Below are 26,507 nucleotides of genomic sequence, written 5' to 3' on the forward strand. Positions count from 1 at the left end.
ATGTTCAACTAAGCTTCTATTTGTTATAAATTAAAATCAAAAGTAAAGATCAATGATTAATTTTAACCACGTGTTTTATAGAACTTACAATTTTTAATTACATATTTCATCAACTTTTAACAAAATTCATTGAAGTATTGATTTTAATCCTTACCAAACAGATACTAAATGAATCGTGTGATATTACATTTAAATGAATTTATAATTTAAATTCATACAATTGCATCCAGGCTAGTGCTTAGCAATGCTGAATAACATTAATCTTCTCTAAATCTTCCTAGCCAATTGATATGTGATCCGATTCCAATTGGTCCAATCCAATCCATCTGTATCTCTCTATTGACTCCTCTCTCTCTAAATATATTAATGGCAATCTATTTACGCAATTGGACAGAACTGATCGGTAGAATTAACACAATTTTAAGGGTTGTGCTTGGGCCCCACCCTATGTGGAGTGCGTGGACATCCCTATGTACATATTTTATACACACCAAGACATATCCAAATTTTAAATTAATATTATTTAATACTAATCATGGCCAACAATGTTTAAGCTCACTTTACATTCTAAGCAATATATAAAGCAACATTGTATCTACTCTCGTACATGGATTTAAGCACAAGTTCATGAACGCCTAAAATAACAGAGAAAAAGAAACAATTTGTGGAATAGCCGATCCAAACTTCCTTAACAATTGCCAAGTGATGCCTCCAAAGATTGGTTGATATTTTAATAGCAGCCTATATTTCTGCAAAATAACAGCCTATGTATGAAGAAAAAACCAGGTCGATCTCTCGTAGCATGCTGCTTGGAAATCCATAAACATCCCAAACTATTTGTTGGTGCTTGTCCCATTGCCTCTTGAGTCTAGCTTTGGCTGCATATTTCATTCATTTTTTACAGCATAGTTCACTACCACGTATTACAGTTCTGCCCCCATCAGGAAACCAAAAATAAAAATCAGTAAGAAAAATATTAGAACATTCTGAGTCATTTTAGTCAAGTTTAATAAGCTCCTCGACTAGCGTATAAAGACTCACTTCTGTTTTACCCCATTTCATTTAAACTTTCATACACAATTAATTGTTACGATGAAAGAAATATATTTGCTGGGAAAAAAAATGAGATGTAAATGTGGAGAGCATGATCTTCTTCTAGGACGTTAACAAAACAAAAGAAAGAAAGAAGCACAAAATATTACATCGACGACTCCATCCAGCATAGACAGTTCCTCTCATAAAACAGGACAAATTTTTACACAAACTCCATTCACAGAACACACACCTTTTAGCATTTGTTTGCACAAAGATTAATGCAAATCAGTGCGTAGAAATCATTACTTTGAATGAATAAAATAGACAATACAACAATTATGCTAGAAACATTAGTCTGAATTGATATGTTCATATTAAGTATTAAAACCACATCGCTTTCCATCTATCCAAAGTAAAACCAAGGTAATTTATTATCCAAGCATTCACATCATAATGTCCACGGTTATGTACCAAAACAGTAATATTCTAAGGTGTCAGAAGAATTGGATCATGGGCAATTGGGCATAGGCCAGCATGCTATCCAAACACCAAATATTTCACGAGAGAGCATGGATAAAAAAGAACAAGAGAAAACCTTTCTTTCAAAGAAAATAATTTCTGCCCACACTGATGTGAACTGACTGAAGATGTAAAGCGCAGAAGATTCAGAGCCAAGTACATGTGATCCAACAGGGCTACTCTCTGAAAATCCGAAGTTCCACCAATTTCTGTCGTAATTCTGCAGCTTCTTCAGGCATACCAGCATTGTCAATCTCATGAATTATTTCTGAATAAACTGTGACACAAGACTTGTGTCTACTTGCTATCAAAATTTCTAGGACTCGAATTGCGGAATCCATTTTTTTATTCTGGCACAATCTCTTAATAATGAATCTATAACAATTATCTCTTATCCTGTTTTTGTTAATACCGATCACCTTTAATAATTCTACAGCCTCTTCAACTAGATCGGCTCGGCAGAAACCCCAAATCAAACATCGATAGGTAACCTCATCAGGACAAATCCCGTGCTCTACCATGTTATTGTACACTTCCATTGCTTTCTCCATAAAACCCTCCTTTGACAATCCGTCAATGACAATATTGTAAGTGATTAAACTAGGAGAGCAGTTTGTATCACATAAGCAGTGAAGAACTTGGACAGCCTCGTCTAGCATTGCTTCCTTACAAAGAGCACGTAGGAGGGTGTTATAAGTAATTATATCAGGAGAGCAATTGTGGGAAATCATCTGATTAAAGAAGTCAATTGCACGATCCAGATGACCATGTTTACATAAACCATTAATCAAAATATTATAAGTTACGCGAGTAGGAGGGTGTGATGTTTCATTCATGAAAAAAAGGATCTCATCCACTTCATCCCAACGCCCATAGGTACAAAGAGAATGGAGAAGAGTGTTGTATGTAATAGTATTTGGCTCCATTCCACGAGACAGAAGATTACAAATAACCAGCATTGTGTCATCATAGTTTCCCTGTTTAGAAGAAATATTGATCATTGAATTGTAGGTCACAAGGTCAGGATAACATCCCTCCACCGCCAGATCTTCCATGATTTCTAATGCTCGTACAATTCCAATATGTTTGCAGACTAACTCAATGAGAACCGTGTAGGTGATTACATAAGGAGGACATCCCTTTCTTAGTTGATCCTTCCAAAACTGAATAGCCTGATCAAACCTACCATTATCAAACAAAGCTCGTAGTATTGTGTTGTAAGTAATAACATCTGGAGGGCAACCACTCAAACTCATGTTCTCCAAGACATCAGTAGCCGAATTAAGATACTTCTTCCGACATAGGCCACTAATTAACATGTTATATGTGATAATATCTGGAATCCCACCAGACAAAACCATGAGTTGGAGGACATTAACAGCTTTTCTGGTCCGCTCAATATTGACAAGGCCCCTGATCAACTTTATGCAGCAAGAAAAATCTGGAATTTGGTTTCTACGAGTCATCAAATCTACTAACTTTGCTGCATCTAGTAACTTCCCGCGAATGCAAAAAGTTTGAAGGATTTCATTATTAGTTTTCTCATCATTTTCAACAAATGGTCCATCTGTAGACAATCTTGAAGAATTAGTGAATCTGCTCAAATTGATTTGCATTTGTCCATTGAATTTCTTCTCGACATTCATCCTGCTTCCATCCAATTCCCACTCATTTTGATTACTCACGCTGATTCTATCAAGACAAACCCCTGTTTGCTGCCCTCTACACCTTAACGAAGAAGCACCTGCTCCTGAACCATAAGCTCCCACCCAATTTAGATGAGATTTCGTAGAATAATTAGTGCCAGAACCACGATCTGTTTGGTAGGAAATCGAGTTCGAGCCGTGCAAATTAGGAACCTCAATCATTGGTTTATGGAGAATAGCTTTGTAATCCATCTATATCCCCTCAGTTGAAAAACAACTTAGAACAGCATATATAACGTATTCGGCTAACTGATCACTTTGTTCAAGAAGTATTTAAGCAGTAAGTATTAGAACAGATCTTCCAGAACAAATCTTCCAGTAAGTATTTAAGCAGTGCTCAACACTTTTATGCTAGTCATCCAAGTAAAGCACAATATATTCCACAGTTCCTCAACTTTAATTAATTCTCCAGAGGTCTGTCTGGAATTTGTAACAGGACGCAATATTCATGTCAAACTGCATATGTGATTGAACGAAAAAAAAAAGCAAATAAGCAGAAAAGATCATTATCAACAAATTCAATTTGGAGAATGTAATTTCTTTTGTCATACGAAGGGAATAGATAGATATAAAACCATTTCAGATAAAAGCATGCAGCAGAATCAAAGGAACAGAACTGGCCAGAAAATCTGTATCAGATAAAAGCATGCTGCAGAATCAAACTAACCGAAATTGCCAGAAAATCTGTTAGAATACAAATATCATAAATGGCTCAACCATATTCAAGAAAATTAAAAAAATTTGATGTACGGAAAGTACATTCTTTTATTGGTTCATTCCTCAATTTTCATAGGAAGCAAACAGAGTTGTCAAAAATAATTTTAGAGAATTTCCTAAGATGGCCCTGTTACTGTTTAATTGTATTATTCTCAACATAATGGATTCTGAGGGGTCAATTTGGACCAATTTTGTCAACAAACATTACATTAAAAACAACAAATCAATTATTTAAGACAGTATTCTAAAGTAAAACCGCCGCTCAAAAAATTCACCATCTGTTTAATCCATTATACATTGTGCAAATTACTAATTCAAACGGAAAACATAATAGAAAAATAAACAACTGAATCCTAAATATCTGGATTAAATTTTCATGAAGATATATATTTCATTTCTTACTTAAGAGTCAAGAACTACACATAAAAAAAAAGTAAATTTCTAAAGACAGTAACCAAGAAACAAACAGTAACCAAGAAACAAACCTCCCACCAAATTTGTTCGTCGTTATAGAAGAGAAGTGCGGCTGGTAGAAAGAGACCTCCCGATGGCTGGTGATGGTGTAGGCTAAGTTTTAGAGAGAGGATTGTTAGGGGTTACGAGGGTTTGAGGATAGGGACCGAAATTAAGTGTCGAAAAATCTATATATAGAAGATTAGGACTGAAAAGCAATTCAAGAATTAGGGATTTAATTTGCTAAGAAAGAAGTTATAGTGACCGAAATATACGAGAACAAACTAGGTGGACTTTAGTGTTGGGCGCAAAAGCTCCGATACCACTTATGCTCCCAACAAGTGCAATTTATGAATAATATTGCTACAATATTCATGGGAAGCACCGTCTCCCACCATCACGATGTTAAAGGATAAATCACACATCAATTAAAGATAAAAGTTTAGATTAAGCGTTTGAATTAATTATCTTGACAGTTTTGATCTTTTAAGATAGAAACTTCAAGACTTAACGTGATCATTAAATTTTAATGAACAATTTGATTCTATTAAAAAAAAAAATAACATTCGGCGAATTTCAAGATTGATCTAACTATCTTGCATGAGCAAAGATGAAAATATAGACCAAACCATGTGCTCATAACAAAGAAAGTCTCGAACTAAATTCCCAAGAAGAAAAAAAGGAACATGCCAGATCAAAATCATGCAATGGTTGATGAATGCAAATGAAGAGTCACAAACCCAACTCACACATCCAAGATTTCAGGTGCTACAGATTGCTTCATATGCTGATATGCATCATCACCGTCTGATCCAAACAAAGCCCCGAATGAATAATAATTTTGTTGCTAAAGATCAATGGGAGTTCAAGAAAGGGAAGTTGAAAAAGGGTAGGTTTCAAAGAAGTGGAGTTCTAGTGACCTGGAGTTGCAGAGGAGGAAAAGGGTGGCTGCCTAAAAGATGTTTACTGTTGAAGGGAAAGTGAAGGGATCTGTTGACCTCGTTTTTTGTTGGGATATCGTGGCCAACATATAATAGCTCCACGTAAATGGTGCTTTTATAACAAATCTTTAGTCACTTGTGACCTTCTCTCGTGGTGGGGAGTCGACTACAAGCAATTCGACGATCTAGTCAGTCATCGGTGATACTAAGAACAATATGTTAATAGTATAGATGTATGTTTTGTGTATAAGTTACATTACCCTTTAAATGTCTATGTAAGTGGGTTTATATAGGGGTGGAGGAGGAGTAATGGCCGTGGGATGAGAATACACATGACCTCATCTAAAGGTAAGAATGGAATATGCCTTCTCTTAAGTGTCATTCCATTAATCATAGACTAAAGAGCATTTAATGCTCTGAAATGTGGGCTGTTAACTTGATTTTCGTCAACTCAATCAATCATTAAAATTTGTTTAGAGGAAATCCTGAGTCACTTCAAGGATGATGGATGTGATGCTTCGCCCCAAAGCTTCGAAAGGACTTTGGCCATAGGTGTCTCGCGGAGCTTTGTGCAGGACGAGGTGTCTCCTTGGTTAGTGGAAGTTGACAGAATGAGCCCTATGGACTTAAGTTGGCTACCATGTTAATGATGATCTGGAGCTGAAGCCAAGAGGCATAACAAGATCTATTAAAAAGTGTCTTAGGTGGATTAAGGAGAGGTGTACACAATTAATCTATGGATAGTCTTGAATTTGCGATAATTTCTGCTTGTATTTAGTACTATCAATCTCGAATTAATTGTTCCAATAGTTACTGAATTTAGGCTCATATCTTTGATTGATCACTGAAATTTAAAATGTCGAGTTTTGATCATTTAACTTAGGTCCACGTCTTCGATTGCTTACTGAAGTTTAAAATGTCGAACTTTGGTCAGTGAACTTTGAAAAATGTTGTATGTTACTTACTAACATAAATGTTGAACTTTGAAAAATATCGAGTTTATAGTAAATGTCGAGTTTTGGCCATTGAATTTTGAAAAATGTTGTATGTTACTTACTAACATAAATGTTGAACTTTGAAAAATATCGAGTTTATAGTGAATAATGTACAATATTTTTCAAAGTTCACTGACCAAAGTTCGACATTTTAAATTTCAGTGAGCAATCGAAGATATGGACTTAAGTTCAGTGACAAAAATTCGACATTTTAAACTTTAATGACCAATTAAAGATATGAACCTAATTTCAGTAACCATTGGAACAATTAACTCATCAATCCCTTTAGTTTTTTTACAAAGTTGTCCACTTTATTTTATGATCTTAAATATTAGTGTAAAGTTGACGGTATTTGTTCTATGTTAAATGGGTCTTTAATGTTATTAAATTTTTGTCTTCAACCCACCCCTCACCTTTTTTTTTTTTTTTTTTTGGAAATAATCACTCCACATGGCATGCCAAATTTAGAACACAATACAATAAAAATAAATGTAAAGCTTGTTGGTCCAGAAATGACAAATTAAACCCTTGTTTGAGTCCCATTTTGTGGGAGAGAATTAATTTTTGAATAGTGTATTGATGGAAAATATGTGATGAAAAAATAAAGAAAAAAATTTGGATTTGTATGTAATATTGTTTTATTGAAGATGTTAGGTTTTTGAGACCCAATAAATCTTGGGCTATGATGTTATTCGATTTTATTTTTCAGTCGGCTTAGCCAAATCATTGAACAACACCACAATTAAGACGATACAACCCAAAGGTTAATTGGACCACTCGAAGCAACCTAAATATTTTAGTGTTGCTTGTGGCCCAATCCGTTTCCTTGGATGGCTATAATTGAGAGAGATTTCTTGTAGGCCCATTTACCTATCTATTGGGACTCTACTTTAACCCATTTGTTAACCTACCTACACTTACCATATTTGGGCCAATTGTCACTAGATAAATGGGTCTCTTGCTCTCTAAGTGAGAGACGCCCTCTTTGCCTCTCTATTCGGCTAGTCTCTGTGTGATTTCCTCATCTACTCTTTCTGTCTCTTTGTGACTTCTACCTTAATGGTGATATTATATGAGGTATTTTGCACCTTTGTGGTTTTCTAAGTGAACTCTCATTGGAAATCGGAAGTGGAAGCTTGGCTATTGTCTTGGATCGTTGTTGTCGGGTTGTGGTGTTAGAAGTTGGTAGAAACTGAGTCTGGACAAGCTTTGGTGCTCAATACACGTTCAATAGAAGAATGTGTGGTTAAAATACTGAAGAAAAATACATTTTTTCAAAAGAATGGGGCTAAATAACTTTTCATAGTGTTATATTCCGCATCATCATATATGTAGTGAAGTATCTCTCTTGCTCTTGGTCACTTTTGCTATTTAAATAGGGATTGTATAAATTTGTGATTATAACCCAACTTCGAGAAGTCAATGGCTGTAAAAGTCTTCATTTATGCATCCAAAAAGTCCCTGACATACTCTCTAGAGCTCAAGTATAAAGGTCTATAATCCACCCCTAATGAGCGCATCAATTAATCAAATACTTGACGTATGTACAAATTATACTTAAAGAAACTTGAACAATGAACATTCACCACACTGATTTCAAGTTGAAGTAACTTATTTAAAAGCTCGAGTTTTTATGTTAGCTGTTTGCCTTTGACATTCATTTTGTAGCTTTTCAGCAACGAAATTGATAAAGAAAAATCTAAGCAAAATAGCAATCATGTTCAAGTATATTCAGTTGCCAAAGTGCATCTTCACAAGATGAAGACCAGAGCTATGTAGTCGCGGCAGAATCAATAGATAGTTGGGGGTTTCATTCCTTTAGACACTTGGTATAAAAAGTACTGAACTTAAGATCGTAACCATAGCATAGCCCAATCTATCGAAGAAGCGAATGTGAATTATTTGCAATTAACAGCAAGTCTATGCAAAAATTAGTAAAGAACAAAATTAAATTGTCGGTCGAAGTTCCTTCCACATAAAAGCTGAAAACATAGTGTTGAAAATAACTTCGAAAAAATTTAATGAGTTCATCAACCATGATATAGAGACAAGGATTTTACACCCATACGAAAGCCCATCCAGCTACTCGAATGCTTGAAAACTGCATAAATTTTGTTGAAACTCGAAAGCTAGCATTCTAATGGCAAATTTACAGTTCCGGTAATACTCTAACACAAGAAGGAAACAGATACCAGAACCAAAGGTCGGGATGGAAGGGCACATGGAATCAGACCCATGCAACCACGGCTCAGTGCATGTTCGGTTTCACTATCTGTTGTCTATTTATTGGCTACAGATCTTCGTCAGCACAAATACCAACTTCCCGTTTCCTTCATTTTCCAAATCAAATCTTACACAAAAGCATCTCCAACAGTCTTAGTTGTACATCGCATCTATCACACAATCTGACAATATACAAGAATGCGATAATGCAGGCATTCAATAATGTACCCTCTCTTCATCATCGAAATTCAAATTCTCAATACCCTTTATTGTGGACTCATAGTTCTTTATGTTAGAATTATTCCTGCCAGTGGAAGCGAGCTTGGGGCCTGATGATGCACCTAGTGGTGAACTTCTTTGCCGACTTGAGATTATGTGCATAGCCCCTGGACTAGCCTCAGGGATGCGAGAACGGTAGGATCAGAGTCATTTTCCATGGTGAAAGTGTCGCGGCTTCCAAAAACTGCACCTTTCCTCAATGATCCACTAGACCTTCCCAAAAACGGGGAGCTTGATATCTGCAAAATTCAGTTATTAAAATAATAATGTCACATAAATCACCTTTTGAATTATTCCATTTTATTGGGCACAATGATCTGTATTTATGCAAAGATCTTTTCCTAAAATATGTCATAGAACTAGTACAAAGGAAACAGTACGCATAACCTTTACAAATCTCGACTCCTAACAACAATATAAAACTCGATCTGGTTTTTAATTTTAGAAGGTAATTAATTTATCTCATGTTAAATAACATTCACCTCGATGAGGTAAACATAATCAAAATTTTACTCAATTTTGTGTATTTCAATTGCAACATTATGGTTGTTTTGTTCTGTTCTAAAATCTCGTGCCAGGGCCATTGTGTCTAGCTAGTTCTACAATTGCTGATTGAGCAGAAGAACAAGCAAGCTCTTAATGTTAATGTGGAGAAAGCATTCGAAATAGAAGCCATATAGTCCTTTGGGCTAGAATAAGGTCATGTACTTTTTATCTTGTGTTTCGCATCTTACAGGTGAACTTGCCCTGATATTTCATCTAGACTGACAGTTGACCACCTAGACATATATAACTATAAGACGAGAAAAGTAAAAGAAAAAATGCACATTATGTAGGATAATTTATTACTTTAGAATCACCGGATCTTTCATATTGGATCATCAAGAAATTCAAGAATTATAGCGAAAGCGTACCTGAATCAAACATGATTAATGAAAAAATCAAATCTATGGCTTAGTCTTCCAAATCAACACGTAGTCTCCTTTATCTCTGCGATGAGATGCAAAAGAGAATGAAAAATACGTACTCTCTCTACGTGTGATTTTAGGACCATAACCATTTATATATATATTAATGCCCTTTGACCTAATTCGATCCATCATAGAAGTAGGAATTTGGGCCCTGTCTCTACACATATATAAAGCCACACTTTAATTGGATGCATAATGGCCCAAAATCGAATCCTTATTAGATCACTTTAAATGGGCTCAACCGAATTCGATAGCCTTTAATTTAATACACAACAATTTGAACATATAAGCCCAAACGATTGTTTAAAATTCCTTACAATCTTCCACTTAGGCTATATGTGTCACCTTATAATTGTGCATTAAACATAACCTTATGAGTACTCAAAATTTTGTTATCATTACTGAATGCATCCCCAAACAATTCGATCCATCAATCATATCAACATAGGATCAAAGCGGCTTTCGTTACTTTCATTGTAACTAAACCCATCAATGGTCACGTATACCAATATAACTGAATGATATGGATCAAGCATGGATGTGTAGCATGGAAATTACATGTGATGTGATCTGTAACATGCCTATTTCCAACTGGTCTACCTTAATGTCCTAGTGAGATCATCTTCAAATAAGTTCAGAGATAATAAATCAAAACTTTATAACTGAAAATTTCTTTAACCTTAAACCATATCCAAAATGACAGTATATGTGTCTAGCACAAAAATGCAAACTCTCACTGAAAACTAAATATCCTCAAGAGACATTACACCCATATGAGTAGTGTGCTCATGAAAGACCTTAGGTATCAATTCCTTAGTGAGCAGATCCGCAATCATGGAGTTTGTTCCGATGTGCTCTATTGATACATGTCCACTCTCAACTCTTTCTTTAACAGCTAGGAACTTGATCTCTATATGTTTCAACTTCGTCAAACTCCCGATGTTATTGGAATATAACACTGCTGATTTATTGTCACAAAATAACTTGAGCGATCTTTCTATACTGTCCACAATGTGCAGCCCAGTGACAAATTTTCACAGCCATATTCCACAGTTTGATGCCTCATAGCAGTGGATCTCCTACTATCTTGGTATCCCGCGAAATCGGAATCAGAATAACTGATGATCTCCAACTGATCCGATCTCCTGTATGTGAGCATATAGTCTTTTGTTCTTTGTAAATATCATATGACCCATTTGACTGCTTTCTAATGATCCATTATCGAGTTACTTAAATATTTTCCTAGCATCCTAACAATGTACGTTACATCTGGACGCGTACAAACCCGAGCATACATCATATCCTTATAATTGAAGAATAAGGAATCTTCTGCATTTCTTTGATCTTTTAAAGACATTTTGGGGCATTGACTTAAACTGAACTTGTCTCTTTTAGCTACAAGGGGTATCACCTGGTTTACAATATTGCATGCCATATCTTTTCAGTACCTTTTCGATATAGCTCTTTTGTGATAATCCAAGAATACCTTGAGAACAATCTCGGTGTATCTGAATTCCTAATACAAAAGAGGCATCACCAAGATCTTTCATCTTAAAATTTTTTGCTAGAAATCTTTTGATTTCGTGCAATAAGCCTATATCGTCATTGGCAAACAATATGTCACCGATATATAAAATCAGAAAAATATATTTGCTCTCACTGAACTTGTGGTATATACAATCATCGACCATATTCATCTCAAAATTAAATGAGATGATCATTTGATGAAACTTGTAATACCATTGACAAGATGCCTGTTTGATTCCCTAGATGAATTTTTTTAATTTACAAACCATTTGCTTTGCATCATCCGATACGAAGTTTTCTGGTTGTGCCATATAAATTGTTTCATCAATGTCACCATTGAGAAACGCTGTCTTAACATCTATCTGATGTATCTCAAGATCGAAATGCGCTACCAATGCTATTATAGTCCTGAAAAAGTCTTTCGAAGAAACCGAATAGAAAGTCTCTATATAATCGATGCCTTTTTTCTGTGTAAAACCCTTTGCGACAAGACGAACCTTATACCTCTCCACATCACCCTTCAAGTCCCTGTTGGTCTTAAATATCCATTTGCAACCAATGGGTTTTGCACTTTCAGGCAATGGAACGAGATCCCATATGTCATTGTCCTTCATGGACTTTATCTCTTCATTCGTGGCATCGAGCCACTTTTGAGAGTTAGAACTTTTCATGGCTTGATGAAAGTTGATCGGATCATCTTCCACCGTTCCAATGTCAACTTCATGTTTTTGGAGAAATACAATGTAATAATCCGAAATCGCACTTCTCCACTCTTTAGTGGATCTTCTTAATGGCATTGGTTCTTGAGGCTGTAGAGTTTGTTCTTCTAGAACAATTTGTTGACCTTGGTAGGGAGATATGTCATTGTCTTGATCCGGAGTTACTTCTTGAGTAATATCAGGGATAGAAACCTGATCATTGTCAATGGCAATTGGAGAAATTTCAACGTATTTCTCCCCAAAGACAAAACATGTAACCCTTTCTCTCCTCGCAAACTCAAGTCTTCATAGAATCGAGCATTTTCTATCTTGAAAATTCCCTTAGTTGTGGGATCATAAAACTTGTAACCCCTGGACCTTTCAGAATATTCGATAAAATAGCAACTGATGGTCTTTGCGTCCAGTTTCTTTTCATTTGGCTTATAGGGCCTTGCCTCAGCTGAACACCTCCAAATATGTATATGCTTCAAACTAGGCTTCTTGCCCGTCCAAAACTCATAAGGGTTTTATCAATGGCCTTAGTTGGAACTTTGTTGAGTATATACGCTGGGGTCTTTAATGCTTCACCTCAGAGAGATTCTGGTAAAATAGAATGACTAATCACACTCCTCACCATGTCCTTAAATGTTCTGTTTCGTCTCTCAGTAACACCATTCATAGTGGGCGAACCCGACATAGTGTACTGTGGGACGATACCACATTCCTCTAGAAATTTAAACCATCATACCTGCCATAGTATTCACCCACATGGTCAGATCTGACGCTTTTAATCCTTTTACCGAGTTGGTTCTCAACTTCAGCTTCATAGTTTTTGAACACATCCAGTGACTGTGATTTTTCATGAGTGAGATATATGTAGCTATATCTTGAAAAGACGTTTATGAACGTTATAAAATATTGTTGACCATTCCAAGAACCCATAGGGAATGGTTCACAAATATCCGTATGTATAAGTTCTAAGATGTCCGAAGTCCTATTGGCTTGAAATCTCCTTTTATTGTTTTGTTTTCCCTTTATACAGTTGACACACAAATCATAATCTGTGAAATCAAGAGGGTCGAGAATCCCTTCAGAAATAAGTCTCTCAATTCTCCTTTTAAAGATGTGACCTAATCTCTTGTGCCACAATGAGGCAGAATTCTCGCTGGTTAATTTTTACTTTACACCTCAAATACTTACATGCAAGGATTCATTAAAAGAAGTAATTATATCAATTGAATAAAGATTATCATAACCTGATAAAGAACCGGAACCAACCAATTCTGAATCATGAAACAAGCTAAATTTTTCGTTTTTAAATGAACAAGAATAACCAAATTTGTCCAAAATAGAAATAGAAATCAAATTCCATCTAAAAGAAGGTACAATAAATGTCTCATCAAGATTCAAATAAAATTCAGTCTTTAACAATAATCTAAATTTTCCTATTGCCTCTACTTTCATCATCTTGCCATCGCTAGCATAGATGTATCTTTTACCATCACTTGGTTTTCAGCAACTCAGGCAACCCTGCATAGACACACTGATGTGAGTTGTTGTACCAGAATATATTCACCATGTATGTCTAGGTATCGAAATTAAATTAACCTCAGAACAAACCAAATGAAGAAGAATACCTTTCTTTACACGCCATGTGTAGTAATTGGTGCAATTTTCTTTTTATGGCCTGCAACTCTACAGAAGAAACAACCACCTTCAGTTGGTCCGTTATGTTGTACCCATAGCTTCTTTATCAATTTTCCTTTATAGCTCATTGAGACAAGGTTTGCCAAATGTGTGCTTGTTTCAGCCTTTTCATTTTTGGCAATCCTCTTTTCAGAAACCCTTAGTCGTATTTACTTCATTAGACATAGTGTCTCCAAATGGTTTTAGAATAGCATGTTTCATGACCATTAAGTTTATGCGGTTCGATCTTTCCCACTTTTCCATCTCCCTCTTGTCATTAGAGGTACTCTCATCAGTAAGTTTAGTAGGTTAATCAATCCATAAAGTAAGGTCTAGGTCTATGACTCTGAGAACGATCAATACATTCTCTTTCCATACCTTGAAGTTCGTGCCATTAAGGATTGAAATTGAGTTGATGCTAGTAGAGATATTAGCAGCAGAACTTGAAACTGAATTGGAGAACAATTATTACGAATGTCTCACATGAATATCCTTAATATGCAAATAATATAATTCTCAAATAATGGTAGGACCCATTTCAAGATACCTAGCACAACATCAATATCCAGTCTTTGGATAGAAATATTGACTTGTAAATGGTACTCTTGGTGAGTGATCAAACACTGACAATAAATATATGTCAACCAATAAACCTTTCTTTGGATCGATTTATTGATTACACGTTAAACCAAATAATCATCACATGTTTACCACCACAGGTGCATGTGAAATTCGGCCAAATATTGACCTTCCTTTGGGCCAATCAATATTCGCATGAATAAGACACACACAAATACCTTTTAATATTCTAAGTTAATCAATTTTCACAAGAGAGGTTGCTTTGACAACATGTTGCTTCAATTAACTAATTTTCGAACATTATATCTCTTAAAAGAGTTCTTAGTACCAAAATTTGAGAAAAAGAATCACCAATTTTGCATATTTTATTTAGTTTTAAACTTTAGGGGCCTTAGGGTTAATAATTCAAGACTTTAGGGGTGCAAAATTAATTAATTCATATCGAAACCATGAGGCCCCCGTCCTAACCCTAATTACAAGCAGGGACCTTAAGTAATCTAATTTGCACATGAGGCCCCCGTCCCCAAATCATATCGAAACCAAACTGAAACCCTAAAAAAAAAAAATCCTTCCTCTCTTCTCCATTGGGCGGCGCAGGCGAACAGATTGGAAGCCCCACCACATAGCAGCCTCGGCGCTGCTGTGTTTTGGAGAAGCTCGTATGCACTGTTACGTCGCAGTGGCTGGCTGCCGCCGACGTTGCCTCCGAGCAGACAAAAAATAAGTTTTTTGTTTTTTTAACCTCAAAAAAATAAAAAAAAATTCATAATCCGAAAATTTTAAAGGATTCAATCCAGATCCAATAATATAACCAAGAATTACATACCAAGCAGTTTTCAAATTCAAAAAAACTTTATCCAAAATTATCAAATCTGAAAACTCAAAAAATATTGCAAGAACCAAATTAAAACTTTGACTCAATAATTCAACATGAAAAGGGCTCTGATATCACTTGTAGAATAATTTATTACTTTAGAATCACCGGATCTTTCATGTTGGATCATCAAGAAATTCAAGAATTATAGTGGAAGCGTACTTGAATCAGACATGATTAATGCAATAATCGAATCTACGACTTAGCTTCCAAATCAACACATAGTCTCCTTTTTCTCTGTGATGGGATGCAAAAGATAATGAAAAATACGTACTCTCTTTACGTGTGATTCGAGGACCATAACAATTTATATATACTGATGTCCTTTGACCTAATTCGGCTCATCATAGAATTAGGAATTTGGGCCCGGTATCTACACATATATAAACCCACACTTTAATTGGAGGGAAAAATTCATTTCTCAAGTGTATTGTTTACACCAATGCAAAAATCTGGTAAAAAGTTTAAAATTTCAAAATTCAGGTTTATATTTAGTTAATTAAAAATATTTATTAATTAAAGATAATATTACACGATTAATGGTCACAGACTCATATTTGTGGGTCACAGATTTACTTACTGGTCATATATTGTCAAATTAATTGATCAAATATTATTTCGAGGTCACAGATAAAAATTTTTGTAAGTCACAGATTATTTCGAAATCACAAATTAAAAATTTTATAGTCACAGATTATCAAATTTTAAGGTCACGGATCAAATCTTTGAGGTCACAAATTATTTTATAATCACATATTATTAAATTTTAAAGTCAGACAAAATCGTTGGTCACGTATAACAAACACTCCACTCCACTCCCGATCCCAATCCACCATCAATCCTTGATCACAGAGCAACCAAAATAATTGGTCACAAATACTATTACACCCTACCACAACACCACCACAACCACCACCACCAACAACAACCAAAACGACACCAAAACACAATGACCGACGGCATCACACTACACCATCTCGCCACCACGAGCAAATTTTTAATTTTTTAGTGACATAAAGCTAATTTGTATTACAAATCAATGAAATAGCTGGTCACAGACGCCTAAATGGTTGGTCACAGATTCTAAACACCCCACCACCGATCAATCGCCGCTTGCAACACACCCCTGCAACACCACACCCTATCCCGATCCCATTCCAACACAATACTCATCACACCCACACTCATCACCACCACATTCAACCACACCACCCATCTCATAGCATCTATATCCAGGACCACCACACAAATCACATAAATCAGCTCACCACAACCTCTTCAGATCTACTACTCACCAAAACCCGCCCATATATACTGCTCACCACAACCTCTTCAGATCAGAAAGAGAGAAAAAACCCCCAAATCCTCTCCCCATGCCGGCACCGAGGATTGCAGCATCGCAACAGCATTGCGACGACACCGTTTGCAGCAGCATTGTGACGCAGCGTTGACGAAAAATAACAACGTCGGAATGAGCGAATGCAGCTGACGATGAGATTGAAGAAACCTACTGGAGATTGAAGAGCGACGCGAAGGAGCCAGCGAGTGAGGTTGCTTCAAAGGAGCAGAGAGAGAAAAGATAAACTGCCGTCGGTGAGTTGCTTGAAAGCATTGCCGTCGTTGTGAATCGCCACCATATTCGATGATGTATTGTGAATCTGTGATAGGGAGAAGGGAGAGTGCACTGAAAGACGGTAGAGATAGAAGGAGAATGGAAAAAATTAGGGCTTGAATAATTGGGTGAAATATTTTAATTTAAATTATTATATCAAACCTGATTTGTACTTAAATAAAACTTGAACCACTACCACCACCACCAGCAATTTCCATCACCTCCATACTCGACACTGTCACTGCTGAAAATCGAATCGCGACCACAACGATGGAGATTTTACCACAGCGCAAGAAGGCGACCGCACCCGAGAGGAAACCACGACGCTCACAGTGATGGAGGTTTTACTCACTGCTAAGTGTTGTGGCGGTGGCATCGGAGAGAGGCGGTGACTATCGATCGGGGTGGGGGGGGACTGAAGTTAGAGAGATAGAGAGAGAAGTGAGAGATGGAAGAGGGATAAAAATATTAGGATTTGGGAATTAAATTTGAATATTGAATATTTAGCCCTTGTTTGAGCCCCATTACATTAAATTTCATTACATTTCATTTTTCTTTCTCCTATTTTCAACCACACAATCTTTCATAAAATAATATTATACGTAAATCGAAAATTTTTCATTCTTTTTCAACCACTCATTTTTCAAAAAAAAAAAACACTATTCCACCCATTAATTTTTTCACGTAATGGGGGTCAAACAGGGGCTTAATTATTATATTAAAACCTGGTTTTTGAACAATTAAACTTGGTCCTTGATTTTTGAATGGTAATCTTCAGAGACCCGCTACCATGTAATTTCCACTTATTTGGATGCATAACGGCCCAAAATCGAATCTTTATTGGGAAAATTACATAAAATCAGGTGTTTAAATATTACAATTCAAAGATCTGGGTTAAAGTTTCATTGTGCAAAAATTAGGCATTGATTTAATAATTTAAATATTAAATAAATCTACCCAATTCATTTCACATTTCTAACCCTAATCATTCATACATCAACACACTTTCCCATCCCCTCTCTATCTGATTGACGCCAGCGACTACTGCAACCGACGACGAAGGAGCGCAACGGCATGGGGGAGGCGATGCTGTTGCGAACGTAGCGTCACGATGTCCTTTCTCTTTCCGATCCACAGGCAATGGGGTTGGGCCGACTCCACCTTCTCTCTTCGACGCTGGTGCGCCAATACTGACGTGGGGGAGGCGCATTGGAGCTTTGGCATCTGCTCTTGCAAATGCCTCACCCACAAAACAAAGGACTATGTTGGGTGAAAATCTGTACCCACTGGTCGAACAACTAGAGCCTGACACGACAGCTAAGGTGACGGGCAAGCTTCTGGAAATGGACCAGACGAAAGCTTTTTTACACTTGCTAGAATCACTAGATGCTTTAAAAGCTAAGGTTGCAGAGGCTATGGGGGTTCTGAGGAACATGTCGTAGCAGTAGGCTAGCAACCCGGTTGAACAATTGGCTGATTTGGCATTGAATTAATGATTTTATATGAAATGAAGGTTGAATTTTATACTGTGGGCTTTTTTGCTGAATTGGTGTTTGTTTTGTTGACGGTGTTAGTGAGGTGCAGTCGATGGTGTGGTGCAAGCGGCAATTGCATGGTGGTGATTTGTGACCAAGATTGGTTCTGGATTGGGATTGGTGGTGGGGGTATTTGGTGCATGTGACCAACTATTTAGAATATGTGACCAATAATTTTAAACATATGTGACCCTATGACTCGTAATTTTTTTAATCTGTGACCAATGAAATAATTTGTGACTTGTAAATTTTTGATTTGTGATTTCGAAATAATCTGTGACCTACAAAATTTTTGATTTGTGACCTCGAAATAATCTGTAATCAATTAATTTGATGATATGTGACCAATAAGTAAATCTGTGACCAATAATTATGAATCTGTGACCATTAATCGTGTAATTGTGACTTTATTATATTTAATTAATAAATATTTTCAATTAATTATGTAGAAACTTGAATTTTGAATTTTTAAACTTTGTACCTCATATGTGAATTGGTGTAAACAATACACCTTACATATGAATTTTTCCCATCTTTATTAGATAACTTTAAATAGGCTCAATCGTATTCGATAACCTTTAATTTAATACACAATAATTTGCACATATAAGTCCATATGATCATTTAAAATTCCTTACACAATGCACTGAGGAAAGATCGGACTGGAGAGAGACAGACGAAGATTCTACATGCAGAAAAAGGGTGATCAAGAAATCTTACGATAATTCTCTCTGAAACTCCCTGTCGGGGCCCAATTATGATATGGAATCTGAATAAGGAAATGGAAATAATTCTGGGCCTTATAACGATATGATAATGCATCATCTATCTTGCTGAGCACATTATATACTCACCACAGCATCTTTGCTGGTTGAATCATTTGCACCGCGAATCTTCTGGTTGGACAAACTTCCAGCATTAATAAGTTGTCCAGAATTTCACCCCTCTTCATCGCCTGAATAAAGTTGACAAATATTTAATTTTAAACCCACGAGTGCATTAAGAAGGCCTCAGGGACAGAGTGACAGTAAACCCACTATAAGAATAGTGAAAAAATAAATCAGTCTAAGAACTTTGTGAGTCGGACCCTGTATCTATTATCTAACTACACATGCAGAGAGAAGAAGAGAAAGAAGCAATAACAGGAAATTACCAGGCTGCCGTTCAGCATTGGGGGTTGCAGGGGGTAGTCCCGAGCTTGTACCAGGAGTTTGGCCCTACAGTAAGCATATAATTCATCAAATGCATGAATAGCAAACTACCTACAGAAGAAAATTTCATTGTTATATCACTTATAAGAGTCCTGGAAGGAGGAGCACCCTTCTGTGATTGTTGATACTTCAAAATAGTCCAATTGGAAACATAATCAAATAGGAAGCCAGCAAGGGAAATGAAATTATCAAATTCACTTTTATAGGAACGTCCTAATAAAAAGAGTCGAGTAAGTAAAAATACTACTTCAAAGGATTCCCACTTTGCTCCTTGAGGTTCAGGTTTAACATTAGTTGGCCAGTGAGCTCTAAAATTGGATATATTTGTCAATCATGGATTAAACTGGTAATCAAATTTGTAGCATTCAAGGTTAATTTAAAGGACGGGGTTGTTTGTGCCTAGTATTTTTTCAGCTTTCAATTTCGTTATATTTCCTTGCTCTCTGTCCTTTTGAGCCAGTCAATGTAATCAAAAAACCATTTTACTATAGTTTCCACCTAAAGGGGACATATTTACCAGTTACCTAGCCTCAAAGGGAAAGTTAACATCAAACCTAAAGAAGCAAAACAAATAATATTTCAAATTTTGCTGGCATTTGGAGAAAAATAAATGAGCCCTGCTGGGAAGATTTTTCCAAAATAAATGAGGTGTTCAGAATTTACTTCAAGACATATACCGGTTAGAAGTGGAAACAATTTTGATTTTACTTCTTAGAGATAAGGTTGAAAATGATAGTGGTGGAAGCAAAGTTGAATTTTACCTTTTTAAAGGATAAGTTGTAGTTATCAAATTATTCTTTGCCACCAAGAAGAAAATTCAAACAAGTAAATCTACCAAGTCAAGCAAGGACAGAAAGCCTATTGGTCGATCGAGTTCATCTTTGATTTTTCAACTTCTAGAGGAGGAATTATAGTCGTATTTGTCAAATGATAAACTTCCTTACAAAATCTATAAATAGGCCTTTGGACGTGTTCATTATATATGTATGTATGTTCAATGAGTGTGTGCCAAAAACAATTGAGCACTAAGTGAGGATTTGGAATAGATAGAGTTTGTTCTTTTTAAGAGAGATAGAGAGTTTGAATTTGTTTTGTAACTCATATTTGAAACTCATGTAGAGCCTCATTAATTCTTAGTGAAATCTATATCCAAGTCTTGCTATTTTCATTATCGAGGGCAATTCTTACCTAACAATACCTGTATATGCTCAATGACAAACCTTATAACATAATGTACATATAATGTAATAAAATACTAAGGCTTAAAATTAAAATTTAATCACATTACTTATCCAGGAAATAGAGGAGGAAGTCAATAGTATTTGGCACCTGCAAATTCAGAAAATTAAATGAAGAAAAAAATAACAAATTAGTATATATACCCTCCAAAGTTCTAATATTCCACAACAAAACCGACAGAGACTTCCAGCTTTACGAAGAAAAATAAAAGGAAGCATTTTCGTTTCTTCTCTATGTGCTCATTCTTTTTCCCAGAAAAAAAATTAATTTATTTACTTAATTCAATTAATCTTGTGAGTAGGGACCTCTGGTTATCAGATTCACCAGAAGTATTGGGAGTCTTAGCCATTGTAATTACATACATTCCTACAGAACATCTATATAAAATTGTTCTATCAACACAACTCTTCAAATACTGGCCTTCCATATCACATAATAACCAACAACAAAGGATAGAAAACACCTTTGTGCTGAAGAAAAAAAAAAAAAAAAAAAAAAACAACTGCAACAGAAGACTAAAGGACATAAATAGATGCAAGTTCATATCATATGACATGTCGCCAGGATGTAGAATGTGATATCTCTGCATTTTCTTCGGGACTTTTCCGAAGTTAAAAGTTGATTCCAGGATTAAGATTTCTTTCGAATATTTATGGATAATTTTTTGGAAACTCTTCTGCAAGAAATGGAAATAAAAATAAAAACTCCGTGAAACGGCCCTCAGTCGCTCGATTCTTATTGAATCAAGTCGTCATGGATGGTGATGACTATTCCCGAGATCGGCCAACTAGGGAATAATGCTCTTGAAGAGTGTCCATTAAAGAAGTTGATGTGCATGGAAAGTTTTGAGCAATGCATTTAATAAGAATAAACAAGATTCGACCGTACTATTAACATGTTATCATCTTCATCGTCAAACGTGGTAATAATGAATCCCAATGGTAAGTTCACTCACAAAGTAAGCTTGTGATGCATGCCTCCTGTTTCACCGCTATTTCTTTAAAATCTATTTTCGATCACGTATTTTATGGAATCTACAACTTTCATTAATTTTTCAACCATATATTTCATCTACGTTTATCCAATTTTAATTATTATCATAACCGAACAAGGGTAAAGCTTGTGGCTATATTTGCTTGTTTGGACTACAAAGATTGATCAGTCTATCCCTTCAATCAAATCTTACAACTCACGGGTTAATTTCTGGTGCCTGTCTAAACCACATTTTAGATTCATGCACTAATTTCATTTGGGATTAAGACACTTCTTGTCTTGTCAATTAATTGAGAAACACACCGGTTTACTCAAAACTGGTTCACTCGTAATGTTATGTTTGTAATGTTGGATGGACTCCAAGAGATGAGATCAAACAAAGAGCGCCTATTTATTCATTAGTTTCAATACGAATGCTTTCCAATCTTTCATAAACATCAACATTGTCGTGTTAGAAGAGAGTCAGAAAGTCACGTAGGGCACAGTTCAGAAGTTTTTGTTACCTCGAAATACTCGCGCTCACGTTGAAGAAATAGGGATTCATTATTTCAATTTCTTAATTTTTGCTTGGCACACGTGATATGAAATGGAACAATTGTTAAGACGAAAATTCCCCTTCTAAGTAGTGAATTTCGAAATAAAACAAAACACATTCTTGCATAGTCACAGTCATAATTTACGCAATGAAAAATAGAAAAATGATACTCCAACTAAAAGTTGAAGCTATCAAACGAACGAGATTAGATTAAGATTTTCATGAACCAAAAACATCCTCAAGATCAAGACTTAAGTTGTGAGCAGATATTAGAGAATTCATAGTTGCCAAAACATGCATAGTATACAAAACACTACATACCTACCAACTCAACATTCTGGTTTGGCAACAGAAGTCATTTACATTACAAAACAGCAACTCCCTATAAAAAAACATAGAAATGGATGAAAACCTGAAGGATGGACATTACCCCTGAAATGACACCTTCGACACCCGGCACTGGACTGGCTCGACGTGGTTTCTCATAGGTATATCCCGCTCTGGTAGCTTAGCAATAAAATCCTCAAATTCAAGAACAATATCAGACTGTTGCTTTGCTTTTTCTGCTTCTGCCTCATAAATCATAACGTCTTCCTTCAATTTCTCCCACAGTATGAAATTCTCCGAGTTCAAGAGTTCAAATCTACACTATTCGCCTCAGAAGAAGCTTCAACCTTTTGTTCCACCCGGAATTGTCTGTAGAGAATAATGCTTGTATCTCTGATTGTATTGGGGTCAACTCTTCTTGAACACTTTTATCAATGTTCTTCATTAATCTCCTTTTCTTTAACATCCCAACACTGTTTAGGACATTTTTCTGCCTCATTTTCTTAATAAACTGCAAAAAGAGAGGATCCTTCAATACTTTAACCAAGTATACCACCGTATTTCTCTGCTTTGTTTCAGCGTTTTGCAGACGATCTTTAATGGAAGACCGATAATTTTCCTTGTTCTCTTGCTGCTTCTTTAGTTTCAAGATTTCCATTTTCAGTATGTCTTGATCCTTCCTCAACTTCTCAAGTTCATTTTCTAGCCCGTACTCGGACGAGTCTAACCAAGATTGTGATGCTACTTTCTGATGAATGATTTGGGTACGTTGATTTTTTCTTTTAACGTTCTTCAGCAAATGTATCTTCCCTTGCTGAAACCCCTCGTTCACAAATTCCCACCTATCGGCATCGATCTTTCTGAAACCCTGGACGATTGCATAACAAGATCCCAATTATATTCTCATCTACAAAATTTAATTCCCAGCTAAATCATCTTGAAATTATAAAAGAGGCATAATCAAAATTAAAAAATATTCGAGTCATCTGAGCAGAAAGCAATGACCAGAACAAGAAAAACCCAAAACGATTGGATTTTATGGGTTAGGGATACAATCTAGAGGCATTTCATTCCAGTGTCAATAGAAAAAAACCCCGAAAAAAACAAAACCACATAAAAATCAGCACAAAAAGCTATATAAGAACCCAAAAAGAGAAAGATCTAAGTCCTACCATTTAAGAATCAACTACGAGAATCTTTTTTCGTCAAATCAGCACAAAATGGATATGTCATGATTCTTGGTAATATTTGACAAAATTTCAATCAGTATGTCAACATAACACATTCTTCCCCCTTTGTCTAAACTTAAGATCGACTATGAGAATTATAAGGGGAGTACTAGGAAGTCGAAGTTTTAAGAGACCAACCGTGAAACCAACTACTTGAATCCTTTTTCGAGATTAGCACACTAAGATTCGTTTCATAAAATTCTACGAGGCTATCAACCGTAATACAACCCTCCTCCGTCTTTACCTGACCTTGAGACTAATTACTAATCCTATGACAAGAGGCCCAGGGTTCAGTACAAAAATCAAAACCCGGAATTTTTAACCAACTTTTATGCGCAGCAGAGTTCTAAAACAATAAACAAAATCAGTACGTATACTAAACCCGCTTATTTGGTTTAGCTAAAAATTAGATTTTTAGTAGATTTCATTCATGAAATGTATGATGAAAAAATTGATAACAGTTGTGATCCCATTCCCAAATTGTTTATTAACTTTAACTTAGGTTTTTGTCTACTTTTTAAGCCACACCAAAAATGGGAGAATTGATGCTTTTACATAAGTATTTAGTTGTCGAACAAAGCTGGAGAAATTATTGTGCTTGAAGTGTTTAGGGAGCAAATCCATGGAGAATTTGTGAGGATCCCAAACAATAAAACTATTCCTTGTTGAACTCCAAGATATTACAGAATCTGTATTCAGATCATCCACCATTTGAAATGTCTTCTTCAAGAATGGCGGCGGCACCATTTCCTTCAGCCTCTCTATAGGCATCGATTGTTATGAACAAAACCCTCCACCGCTGCCACGCGTTTTCCACGACGTGAAATTATACCACAAGTGTACGGTGTCAAATTTTGTAATATAGTACGGAAGTAAGAGTGTCGAACCCACAGGGATTGTATTTAATTTTCCCTAAGTACTATAATTATGTAATTTCTACTTTATTTAGATGAATGTATGATTGAATTGATGTTTTATGAATGAACGATTTAAACTAAACTAACGTGATTGGATGTGACAAATTTGGGGAATACAAATTATCAAATGAGAAGGCATAGGGATTGATTTCACGTAACTTTCAATTATGATTCAACGAATTCAAGTTATTCCAATTAATTTTCCCATATTTAGAAGTAAGAATCCTAATGTATTTCTAACCCCCTCTCTTGAGCACCGATTAGAAATTAACCCTAAATCCCAATTCTAGCATCTCTATTCAAAATTGAAAATAAAAAATTTACTAAAGATCCGATTCTTTTATGGAATAAGCTTCACAAATTTATACTTTCTCTCGAAACCTATAAATTCTATGTTGTATCACTCTTATGATCACGCCTAAATTCCCACTCTCTCGAGCGCCGAAATTAACTAGCATCAAATTATCCAATTGTTGATCAGACAATTGAAAACTTTAACATCATGATACAATTAAATATATGCAGGAAAATCAAATAAATAATTATAAAATCATCAAACCATAATCTTGATTCGACTACATCAATCCCCTAGATAAATTATTTAATTCATGGTATAATAAATGAAAATTATAGGAATTATAATAAACAACATAAGGAAAATGATAGAAAAAACTAGTCTTTTGGGTAGATCTTCAATCTTCTTTCTTGATGTTGTTCATCCTTCTTTTTGATGTCTTCAATTTTTTTGCCTCCTTCAAATTGTGTGGTTGAATTCTTCAATCTTGCCCACTTCCATTCTCTCCTGAAAATAGGATTTTTGAATGGTACTTATAGTATGTTAGGGGTCTTGGATGAAATAGGGTTGAATTGGGCCAATAAAAAAGTCCAAAAGCATAAAAATGCGTTCTCCCGCATATTCGGCGCCTCGGCACCAAATATGGGAGCCGCGGCGCCACTTGTTCTGTTAATTTTCAGTCATATGGTCGCTGCGGTGCCCAAGAAGGGCGCTATGGCGCCCGGTTCGGCTTAAAAGGTAGACTGCGCATCTTTCAATATTTTTAACATAACTTTTGCATCCGATGTCCAATTGAGATGATTCAAGATGCATTGGTAAGCTAACTCAAAAGGCTACAACTTTGCTTTAGGCATCATTCGTCAACTTGATCGTTTGCTATGTCAAAAATTGGTCTTAATGTGAGGCTGAAACTTCGGAGCATAACTATTTATTGGCTACAAATCTTCATCAGCACAAATACCAACTTCCCGTTTCCTTCATTTTCCAAATCAAATCTTCCTCAAAAGCATCTTCAACAGTCTTAGTCGTACATCACATCTATCACACAATCTGACAATATACAAGAATGTGATAATGCAGGCATTCAATAATGTACCCTCTCTTCATCATTGAAATTCAAATTCTCAATACCCTTTATTGTGGACTCATAGTTCTTTATGTAAGAATTATTCCTGCCAGTGGAAGCGAGCTTGGGGCCTGATGATACACCTAGTGGTGAACTTCTTTGCCGACTTGAGATTATGTGCATAGCCCCTGGACTAGCCTCAGGAATGCGAGAACAGTAGGATCAAAGTCATTTCCCATGGTGAAAGTGTCGCGGCTTCCAGAAACTGCACCTTTCCTCAATGATCCACTAGATCTTCCCAAAAACGGGGAGCTTGATATCTGCAAAATTTAGTTATCAAAATAA

The 26,507-nt window shown here is 35.8% G+C and overlaps 2 protein-coding genes and 1 long non-coding RNA gene across 5 annotated transcripts; all 3 read right to left on the reverse strand.

Annotated features, from left to right (window-relative positions):
- Positions 1–498: 498 nt before the first annotated feature.
- Positions 499–4,608, reverse strand: LOC111366116 (pentatricopeptide repeat-containing protein At1g08610). 3 transcript variants are annotated; one of them, XR_002697571.1, is made up of 3 exons: positions 4,470–4,607; positions 1,631–3,716; positions 505–931 (listed from the first exon to the last, which is right to left on the reverse strand). XR_002697571.1 is itself a non-coding variant. In XM_022986782.1 (2 exons), the coding sequence occupies exon 2, from the start codon at positions 3,450–3,452 to the stop codon at positions 1,731–1,733; it is 1,722 nt and encodes a 573-aa protein (XP_022842550.1). In that variant the 5' UTR covers positions 3,453–3,716; positions 4,463–4,608; the 3' UTR covers positions 499–1,730. The 3 variants fall into 3 exon arrangements, 1 of the variants encoding a protein (XP_022842550.1); XR_002697570.1 differs by having other exon boundaries at positions 4,463–4,607; XM_022986782.1 differs by having other exon boundaries at positions 499–3,716; positions 4,463–4,608.
- A 3,775-nt stretch (positions 4,609–8,383) lies between these two features.
- Positions 8,384–19,580, reverse strand: LOC111365788. The gene is made up of 3 exons (XR_002697486.1): positions 19,504–19,580; positions 19,205–19,305; positions 8,384–9,107 (listed from the first exon to the last, which is right to left on the reverse strand). It is a non-coding gene; the product is annotated as an uncharacterized LOC111365788 (long non-coding RNA).
- A 3,391-nt stretch (positions 19,581–22,971) lies between these two features.
- On the reverse strand, positions 22,972–24,631 carry LOC111365543 (heat stress transcription factor A-1d-like). The gene is made up of 3 exons (XM_022986099.1): positions 24,399–24,631; positions 23,939–24,044; positions 22,972–23,523 (listed from the first exon to the last, which is right to left on the reverse strand). Exons 1-3 carry the CDS (start codon positions 24,629–24,631, stop codon positions 22,972–22,974), a joined length of 891 nt encoding a protein of 296 aa, XP_022841867.1.
- Positions 24,632–26,507: the final 1,876 nt, after the last annotated feature.

Source organism: Olea europaea, chromosome 17 (genome assembly GCF_002742605.1).
Source record: "Olea europaea var. sylvestris chromosome 17, O_europaea_v1, whole genome shotgun sequence".
Lineage (NCBI taxonomy): Eukaryota > Viridiplantae > Streptophyta > Magnoliopsida > Lamiales > Oleaceae > Olea > Olea europaea.